This window comes from Sapajus apella, unplaced genomic scaffold (genome assembly GCF_009761245.1).
Source record: "Sapajus apella isolate SASKATOON/1434 unplaced genomic scaffold, GSC_monkey_1.0 scaffold10, whole genome shotgun sequence".
NCBI lineage: Eukaryota > Metazoa > Chordata > Mammalia > Primates > Cebidae > Sapajus > Sapajus apella.
In genome coordinates, this window is record NW_022436950.1 from 29,173,160 (window position 1) to 29,184,314 (window position 11,155).

Sequence of the window (11,155 nt, forward strand, 5' to 3'; positions counted from 1 at the left end):
TGCAGCATAAAACTGTTTATAGTTGGTGATAAAACATGCACGACTTCCACTTTGGGAGAATCCCACAAGCTAAGAGCTATACTGTGTCCTCTCCTCTTTGGATGTAAGATGCATATAAGCCACGATTATTATTTGTAAGAGTTGGGGATAATTTGGTGATGACTATAGGGGTAAGATTTTCTTCTATAAAATTACTGTTTTATAATTTGACTTTTATTACTTAAAATATTGTATCAATTATAAGGAAAAAGTCAACCAGCAATAAAAGCACAGGAAATGAAAGTCACAGAGTAGAAGAAAAGTGTCCATCAAATCAGGATAAAGAAAAGAGGCAGCCTGACCAATGGATTTTCAGTATAGTGGTTCTCTTAGCAAGGTTAGCCCTACCAAGGACATTGGAAACTGATGCCATTCAGCATTCAAGTTGTATACCAGCTCTTTTTCAAAATTCACATTTATCAGGTAGCCTTCCAATAACAACTTAGCTTCCCAAAATATCTGCCTTTAAAAAGAATGCGGGCTGGGTACAATAGCTCATGCCTGTAACCCAGCACTTTGGGAGGCTGAGGTGGGCAGATTGCTTGAGCCCAGGAGTTTGAGACCAGGCAGGGCAACATGGCGAAATGCCATCTCTAACAGTTATTAGCCAGGCATGGTGGACCTTATAAAAAAAAAAAAATGTTGAATCAGAATGTGCATGTCATGCTGGTTGAATTATTTTACTTTTGTGACAATTCTATTTCTCTTTGTGAATTAACAATTTGGCATTCTAACTTTATAGATCATTTCTACAAAGTTTGGTTAATATTATTCTATCATTGGCAAGCAGATCCACTTTCAGTACTGATAAAAATGAGAATTCAGAGCCTTACAGACAGAGGATCAATTTCTATATTGTGAAAAAATCATTAAGAAAATGAGTCCTTTGGAGACTCATCTGGGAAGCCAGCCTTCCCTCCTCACTGGTTATCATCTGTGTGCTATGTGCTGAGTACCCTTCCCACACGAAGCTCTAAGTCTTACTGTTCCTGGACGGTGCCAGGTAGTTCCAGGCTCTTGGTATCCTGAACAAAGAATTGAATATGACACACACAAATAGCAAAGCAAGCAGCAAAAGTTTATTAAGCACAGTATTCTACTCTCAAAGAGGGGAAGGTGGACTGACCTCTGCAAAATGAGATCAGCATAAGTTTAGTGTACTTTGGGTCTTTTTATGTGTTTTTCTTTCTTCTCTTTCCAAGGCTGCCTAATCTCTAGACAGTGTCTGCCTTTTGATTGATAAGTGTATTGCTTAGTTACTTTGGTCCTTGTGCACTGGTGTGTTGCCTCCATCCCATAATTTTAAATATATGCATGATATGCAGTCCATGTGCATGAGCTTTAATAAGCTGATTATCACACAGGGTTATTTTAAGGATACATTTTCTTTCTAACGTGCATGCCAATCTCTGAGGAGATGCCCCTTACTGGTTTGTGCCAGGTCTGTCCCACAGACCCTGGCCAACTGACAGATGAAAACAGTACCCAGATACAGGTATGCCGTGTAAGAGCAGCTAGGGGGCTGCCTGGCTCCAGTGGCCAAGTGCAGCTTCCCCAAGAAGCTGGAGCTGCTTGCTCTTATCGAGTGCAGGCACAATACTAAAAGCCTGAAACAATACATAAGCTGTAGAAGACTAATATTTACTGTTCTCCTTTCAGGGGACATCAAGCACACAGATGTTCAAAGGTTAGTTCCTGGTTAAGACAAGTAAACAAGCCTGTTAAGATAAATTCCCTTATACTCCCTTGTACCTACTCCTTGTCTTCTGCCTCAAGGTTAGAGAACAGGTGCCTTCAGCTATTCTCCCCAGAAGCTATGCCCAGCCTTCTGACCTTTCAGAAAGCTTTTTCCCTTCCCTATAATTTCTCCTACCACTATGACCAATCTCCTATAGATTTGGTCCAGATCTTGACAGCCATGGGGTCCTTGCTTGCTTTTTTTTTTTTTTTTTTTTTTTTCTTAATTTTGTTTTGGTTGCTTAACTTCTGCCTGTTATTTTGCTTCTTGTTCACCTGGCCCTTCACCTTGCTTCTGCTCTCTGCTATTACTCATTCTGCCCTTTATCTAATCTTTAATTCCTTCTGCTGTTCCCCTGCCTCATTACCAGAGATGTTGGAAAAAAATTAATAATGTATCTGCTGGGACATTTTTATAAAATTACCTTATATTTTACTTATATTTTAAAGAGAATTTATATTAAATTAAATACATGTTGAGGAACTTCTACATCTCCAGCATTCTGATAGATAAAGAGGAGCTTCACACAATTTACAAGAGCAAAGTCATGGAATCAGCCTAAGTGCCCATCAATGATGAATTGGATAAAGTAAATGTGGTATGTATACATCATGGAATACTATGCAGGCAAAAAAAAAAAGAACAAAATCATGTGCTTTGCAGCAACATGGATGAAGCTGGAGGTCATTTTCCTCAGTGAATTAATGCAGAAACAGGAAGTCAAATACTGCATGTTCTCACTTATAAGTAGGAACTAAACAATGAGTACTTGTGAACATTAAGATGGCAAATATATATACTGGAGACTCCAAAAGGGCAAAAGGAGGGAGGTATGAAAGGATTAAAAAACTACCTATTGAGTATTATGTTTACTATTTGAATTATGAGTTCAGTAGAAACCCAGACCCCAGCCTTACACAGTATACCCATATAACAAACCTGTATATGTACCCCCTGAATCTAAAATAATAAAAGAGGAGCTTCAGAAAATGCATAATATACATAAAATAGTAGAATCCCTGACTTATACAGGCTTATTAATTGAGAAGACTTGAAAAAAGAAATTGTGAAATATAAAGGAAAGTTATTCACTCAGTATTTATTCACTCATTCAGTAAGTATTCAACAAATACCATATGCAAGACGAGTATGACAGTTAAGACAAGATAATGCTACACTCATCAAAAGTCTTTTAAAGAAAATATTTTTTTAAAGAGTAACACTTAACTTTTTTTTGCTACTGATTATGTCAACCCCTATGCTAAATGCTTTTATTCACACGCATTTCTTATTTACTTCTCACAAATCTAAATTAATCCTCATATTTTAAAAATTACATATGAGAGAAATATGGTAGGTTGAGTAGTGGCTTCCCAAATATATCCATGTCTTAATCCCCAGAACCTATGAATACGTTAATTTACATGATAAAATGAGACTTTACAGATATAATCAAAGTAAGAATTATGAGATGGGGAGATTATCCTGGATCCCAAGTGGGCCCAGTGTAATCATAAAGGCCCTTATAAGAAAAAGGATCAGAGTCAGTAGTAGCTGTAAATGCAGAACAGAGGTTAGAGAGAGTCAAGAAAGGGGCAGGGGCAAAGAAATTCAAGCAACTTCCAGAAAAGAAAAAGACAAGGAAATGGACACTTCCCTAGAGGATCCAAAAGGAACACTTTGATTTTAGCCCAATGGAACTGATTTCAGACTCCTGACCTCCAGAACTGTAAGATAATAAATTAGTGTTCTTTTAAGACATTAAATTTGTGGCAATTTGTTACAGCAGCAATAGGAAGTAGATACAGGAAGATAGAATTCTTAAGAGGTAAATGCAGTAAACTAGCGGTTCTCAACTAGGGCTCTAACCTTCCAGTTACTGATTCATAAAATCAGATGTGGGAGCAGGTATTTAAAAAATGTTCCTCAGATGACTCCAATGTTCACTCATAGTTGAATGAAAGCTTTCATTAAGTAAACAAGAGATCAGAACTCAAAATTTCATGCAAGAAATAAAAGTAGAGCTTCAGAAAATGCGTGATATACATAAAATAGTAGAATCCCTGAATGCAGTAAATTAGCGGTCACTTCCAAACAAAAACTACATTGCATTACATCCTGGCAATTATTTATAATTTTCTCAAGTTATTAAATCCCCCTACTAACTCAAACATTGTAATTAAATACTTTGGATACAAAGTCGTACTTGTCAAAAGTACAATTTTGTACTCACAAAAGTACAATTTTGTGAATAGATTTTTATCTTGTCACAAATTTACCACTTCATAGATTACAGATAAAGAAACTTTGCCAATATTTTTTAAGACTTTTCAGCATTTTGCTTTCTGTACATGCCTAAAACTGTCACCAAATCTTTTTCGTATGTTTTTTGTTTCATATTTAATTAATAAAAACAAAACCTCCATCTGTATAGGTTCCTTTACACTCTAACTTTGTATGTCTCTAAATCCTTAGGAATCATCTGTCATCTCCGTAATGGCTTACTTACCTATTTGTATCCATTCATCAAATATTTTTGAGTATTTAGCACATGTAAGACTTCCCTTGCACATCCTTTGTACTTGTGGGGATACACAGACAAGTAAGACATAATCCCCACCATCAATAAACTATTTCATCTTTGCTTCCTTAGCAGTTTGTAAATACCTCTACAACTGTGTCTTTTACATCAGTTTAAAATGTCTATACCTATTTCTCTCCCAAGATGGCAAGTTCTTGAGGGCAAAAACCAGGTCATATTCATCTTTGTATCTATGAAACTCAATAAATATGTGCTTCTGTGTGTGCCTGATTGACTGAATCAACCTGGATGGGGAATGAAGTAAACATATAAAAAAATTCACTCTACAAATCAAATTTTTAAGATGATAATGTGAAAAATATTCACATTATATTCAGAGGATGTTACCAGACGCAGGTGACAGACATGGCAGGGTCAAGGCTACATGGTCACCAAGCATTTTTTTCTTCTCCTGAGCACAAAGGAAGACACTGTGTTTTAGACCCCGCAAGTCTAGATAGAGCCAAGGCAGTCCATGCATGATCACATGATGAGTTAGTCTATGGCACATGGGTCAAAAGAACATAGGCCACTTCCAGGCCCGGCCACTAAAGTCTCTATTTAGATTTTAGATCTGCTCACTCTTGCTTTCTTTCCATCAAGTTCAGGGGAAAGAGATTCTCTTTCCAGCCTCAGAACTGAGTTCATTTTCAGAGGACACAATTAACATGCACAGCTCTAAAATAACCACAGTGTGCAGATCAGATACTTTCAGCTGCAAGAATATAGCAGCCTATTATATCTGTTACTTTTTGTTCCAGTAATGCTGCATAACAAAAAAATCATAGAAGTTCAATGGCCTACAATGATAAGCATTTATTGCTCACATGCCTAAGTCTACTGGGAATTTGCTAGGAAGGCTCTGGTTCTTCTCATTGCCTTCTCATGGCATGGCAGGAACACAAAAGAATAATCAGTAAGATGCAAAGCTTCTTGAAGCCTTGGTTCACTTTTGCCTAACTCTATTGGCCAAAGAAAATCAAATATGTTGGAGAGATAAATTCCAACTTTATGGGAGGAACTCCGAAGGTACATACTAAAGAGTGTGGCCCAGAAAGGGTAAAGAACTGGAACTATTGATACAGTCTACCATACCCATGGGTAGAGTGAGAGGAGAATGCTTCTCCAAGGAAGAAGTGGGTGCAGTTAATAGAAAAAGTGTAAATAGGCTCTGTTTAGTAAGGCAACAAATGGCCACTTCTGGTTGACAGACTTCAGGGAAAATCAGTGTACAGGTATTGATCGACTTACGAACTATGCAACTTACGACCATTCGACTTTATGGCCACAATCGCTAGCCACGACTGCTCCGCGTCTGGCAGCGCAAACGTTGCCCAGCTGGGCGTTATGACAGTGGGGACCAGGTTCCGGCAGCACTACCATCTCCACGTGCATATAGCCTACTCAACTTACGACCAAGTCGTGTTACGACCGGTCTGTCTGAACCAATTGTGGTCGTAAGTCGAGCACTAGCTGTATCTGAAAATAGAAGCTGTATTAGTTTCTCAGGGCTACTATAACAAATTTCCATAAACTAGGTGGCTTAAAACAATAGAAATGTATTCTATCACAGGTTGAGACCCAGAAATCTGAAAACAAAATGTCAAAAGTGCAATGATTTCTCCACATTTTGCCTCTTCTAGTTTTTGGTTGTAACAAATTACCATAAACTAGGTGGCTTAAAACAATAGAAATTTATTCTGTCACAGGCTAAGAGGCCACGAATCTGAAATCAAAGTGTCAACAGGGCAATGATTCCTTCACATTTTGCTTCTTCCAGCTTCTGGTGGCCCCAGGCACTCCTTGTCTTGGGTGTCGAAAGAAAAACTTGGAATTATAATGTCCCCCACCACCCAATATGGTTTGGCTTTGTGTCTCCACCCAAATCTTACTCAAATTGTAATGCCCACATGTTGAGGGAGGAACCCAGTGGGAGATGATTGGATCGTGGGTGTGGTGTTCTCACGATAGTGATGGAGTTCTCATGGGATCTGTTTTAAAAATGGCAGTTTTTCCTGCACTCTCACTTCTCTCCCTTCTGCCGCCATGTAAGATGTGCCCTGCTTCCCCTTCACCTTCCACAATGATTGTAAGTTTCCTAAGGCCTCCCTAGCCATGTGGAACTGTAAGTCAACTAAACCTCTTTCTTTTATAAATTACCCAGTCTCAGGTATTATTTATAGCAGTTTTAAAATGCACTAATGCACCCCCCAAACTGGGAAGGAGCCTAAAGACTAAAGAATGACTTGGGCAAGTTCAGCTTGATGAGTAGATGAGTTTATTAAGACTTGCATACAGGGCATTCCTAGGTGGCAGCAGGACAACTCTGGAGATTTGCCCCATACACCTCCTTACCTCACCCATCTCCAAACTGCTTTTAAGCTAATTTCTTGGCTCTTCTCCTCTGAGTGTGATAAGCGATCTTCTTGCTATATCCCCAGATACTCTCCTGAATGTTTGTGTTCTCAGGACACTTGCTCCTTGGCTAAGTATCACAACCTTGGCTCACAACCCAGTCTTCAGGGTTCAAGCAGTGGACATACACTCTTAAGGAACCTGGTGGGGGACCTGTCATATTACTTTTGGGCTTATAGACTCCAGTGTCTGCTACCATCTTCACATGGCTTTCTTCTCTGTGTTTCCCCTCTTCTCTTCCTATACAGATACTTTTTATTAGATTTAGAATCCACCTGGTTAACCCAGGGTAAGACCTTTAACTTAATTTCATCTGTGAGACTCTTTTCCCAAATAAGGTCACATTCATAAGTGCCAGGGTTAAGACTTGCATATATTTTTGGAGGGACCACAATTCAACACACTATAAATGCTATTATAAAAGGCCAGTAGAGATAAAAGAAAAACCAATATAGAGTTTCTTTCTGGTAGTGGGAATGGATGGAAATGATGTCTGAAATATGTTACAAACAGAATCACTGGCATTTGGTGACTTTATGCAGAAGCAAGAGAAATTGGGTCAAGAATTCAAGCCTAAGTGGCATACAGAATAGTAGTACAATAACACTAACAGACTTGTGGAAGACTAGGGAAAAAGGAATAAGGGAAATGGTAAGTTTAGCTTGAATATAGCATAGATTGGTGAAGATAAAAAAAATGAAGTGAAAAGAAGACAAATTGATGATCATCTAGCTGATTCTGAAGTATCAAAAACTTGATTTTGAATTCATAATTTTAAGAAGTTATATTTTGAATTTCATCTTGGTTCTGTGTAGCCAACTGTTTATCATATGCATCACTTTTATTGCAGGTAAATGGTTCTCAAAAGGAAAGTTTTTAGAAAAATCCTTAATATTTTTTCTCTATTAATAGGAATTAATTATGCTCCCCAGTACCACAATTATCTCAGAGTGTTCAATATAATGTTAGGCTTTTGGAATGACAATAAGAAATTAGTAAGTTAAATTCTGGGTTCATGTCATGCTTATTTTATGAGAGTCCAATTTCTTTTAAATGAGAAATTAAAGTATGTATTCTGCTGTGAATCTCTATTAACTAGGATATTTTGTTAACCAGAACATCCCTACCTCATGACCATCAAGATAAGTGATGATCTGATATCTGATACTCCCTTTCTAAAGGTAGATACCTTTAGTTATGGACAGCCTTCCACATTTCACAGATAGGACTCTGAGCAGTTTCTTGCATCACAGATTGTCTTTTATCTCTTCTACAACCTCAAGTATAGCCTGTTCTTTTTATTTCTGCTTTCAAAACAGTGCAGTCAAGTTGCTTCTAAAGAAACTATCAGTACAATGAATCCAGAGATATTTTTAAAAACACAGGCTCCTCACTGTGGGATGCACAAACAAGCTGAGACACTAACTATCTGCCCTTAAGGGAAACCACTTATCATTTCTGTGCCTCAATTTCTGCCTTTCATCTATCACCAAATGTGTATATCAAACCCAGGTGACTTGCTGATTAGAAAAGTAAATATCAGAAATATATTTTCAGTGGTAAAATTAGTGGCTTGTTCAATAACTTAATTATCAATCAGATTTCACTAGGATAATAAGTAGTATTCAAGATATACAATTAAACTCAAGTATTTCAGAAATGCATCCCATACTTGGCACCTCAAGCTTGATCCTCAAACAATCCAGTGTCTATCTATTGGATTTCTAATGCTAACTATAAGAGGAACAGAATCTTACCTCTGGAATATTGCTGATCCAGCTTCAAGTCATTACAGCACTAAAGAGGACAGAGAGCTGAGTTTTTATCTTGTTTTGTGAACTGCTGTATACTTGCTTATAAATACGTGTTTAATACATGCCTATGTAAGTGGGCAGAATTTGGTCTGATATTTTTATTGTAACCTATCATCAATTCAATGTGTGGGGAAATAGACAACCCCACCAATCTCAAGTTTTTCCACAGTTAGTGCTATTTGCCAAAAAGATAAGAATCTCAGGGTTGTATGTGGCCAAATAAGCTCCTTTTACAACACTCATTAGTTTGAGAAAAACATTTGTTTGAATTAAATAAAAGTCATTCCTACCTTCATAAATCCTAATATAAAAGACCATGTATATAGTACTCCCAAATAATAATTTTGGATGAAGAGCTAATATTTGGTGCTATTTTATTAAGAGACTTTACTTGCCAGCAATTTAAGTATATTATTTGTGATCAAAGATTAGTATAAACAAGCAGCATAAATTATCTTGGCTTTTAAGAGCTAAGTAAAGAATGAAGATGTCAGAATTCAGCCCTTGACTATATTCCTATTTAACTTCAAAAATCTAGGGTCACAAGAATGAGGCATGAACTTAATAAAACAATGAGTTTTTCACCACTATCCTCAGGGACTAGGAATATTGTCCTCTGTAGTAGTAAGAAAGTTCAAAGGTATAGTAAAGAAACATAAACCTTATTTTTCCCCACTGTAATTCAATTATCATACTCTAAAGATGTTTCTAGTATTGCTCTAATTTTGCAATCGTGCTCTAGGAGAAAGCAAATCTGTAAAGCAAGTTGATATCTCACTGCAACATACCAAGGTCCAAAATGTCTCTGTCTTCCTAATGGTCTTGCTTAATGGAATGCACTTTTAAATGTAATTTATGCCTTGCTTTATGAATCACAAAGATATTTTGTTAAATATGCCAGATGATAAATACTTGTAAATTGAGAAAATGAGATATTGTTTATTAACTCTTTTTCCTTTTATTTATTTATTTTTTTTCCTGAGACAGAGTCTTGCTCTGTCCTCCAGGCTAGAGTGCAATGGCACGATCTCAGCACACTGCATCCTCCACCTCCCAGGTTAAAGCAATTCTCCTGCCTCAGCCTCCTGAGTAGCTAGGATTACAGGCGCCCGCCACCATGCCTGGCTAGTTTTTGTATTTTTAGAAGAGACAGGGTTTTATCATGTTGGTCAGGCTGGTCTCAAACTCCTGACCCTAGGTGATCCCGCCCTACCCCCCGCCTGCCACCTCAGCCACCCAAAGTGCTGGGATTACAGGTGTGAGCCACTGAGCCTAGCCTATTTATCAACTCTTAGACCATCACCCCAAGAAGATAATGAGCTAAGATTTTCTTTAGCTGCAAAGGTGATTATCTCACCCAGAAGCAGCTGGGTGAAAACCCACATTGCAAATGTTGACTGCCTATCACTCTCTGAGTATGAAAGCTCCTATTTCCTTCTGAGTAATCAAAGAAAATCTGTGAGATTTCTTGCTGCTATTTTGCATCTTGCAGATAGGCCTAATGATGGGGATTGGGAGGAGGGAGGATTTGCCCTCAATCCGGTACACTTGGTGGCATGAACTGAGGCAACCAGCCAGCACAGTCCAGGGAGCTGGCAAAACCATGCCTAACCAGGAAGGACACAGTGTCTGTTTTGGCTTCTCATCTTTGAAACTGCCCTCTTTTATGAAGTTTGCCCATGATGGCAGGACTTACACTCGCATCACAGCAGAAGCTCCCGAGAGATGTTTTTTACTCACCATTCTCTCTCCATGCTGGTACCCAGCACCAAAGTCTCTCATGTTTTCTTTCCTTCTTTTGCTCTGACGAATCCCAAAATCCATGGGGCCAGGAAGGTCTTGGGCTTGGATCTTCAGGCAGAAGTGGGCTATTTTCACAACAATCTTTCACAGAACAATGAAATCTTTCTCACCCATTCAATATTTCCAAGCTCAAGCTCCAACCCTAGACCATGTGTTCTGAAAATTCCATCTGAAAAAGAGGTAGTTGATGGGTATGAGGTTTTAACCACCTAAAATATAAGCAGGTAAAAAAAAAAATTTAAGGATAATAGTGTTTACTATGAGTGGGGCGTTTTACAAACATTTTGTTTATCCTTACAACAATCTTATGAGGTATCTTCACTTCTCAGTTGAGAAATCTGAGATCTGAGATAAACAATTTACTCGGGATTATCTGGTAGATTGAGCCCATTTACCCTCCCCCTTCTCAACCCCCATGCCAAAATTCTTTTCCTCACTCTCTCTCTTCTTGTCTTTTCCTCCGTTTTCAACTCTCATATTCATGATCAATGTTCAAAATAATAAAAACAGTCGGGAATTAGCTTATGAATAGATGTAGGCTTATCTCCACTGCACTCTAAGCACTTGATTTATATTTATTTGCTTTTGTCTGTCTCCATAGACAAGTTCCATAGGGTTAAAAAATGTGCTTTGTCTGTAGTCCCGGCTACTCGGGAGGCTGAGGCAGGAGAATTGCCTGAACCCAGGAGGCGGAGGTTGCGGTGAGCCAAGATCGCGCCATTGCACTCCAGCCTGTGTAACAAGAGCAAAACTCCATCTCAAAAA

At 38.2% G+C, this 11,155-nt stretch overlaps 1 protein-coding gene across 1 annotated transcript in view; it reads left to right on the forward strand.

The window, feature by feature from the left end:
• Window positions 1-5,639: 5,639 nt before the first annotated feature.
• The window catches only part of ACADL (acyl-CoA dehydrogenase long chain), a 53,643-nt gene continuing 48,127 nt past the window's right edge, over window positions 5,640-11,155 (forward strand). Inside the window, 1 exon segment of the mRNA XM_032278801.1 lies at window positions 5,640-5,792. Coding sequence (XP_032134692.1) covers window positions 5,640-5,792 — 153 coding nt within the window.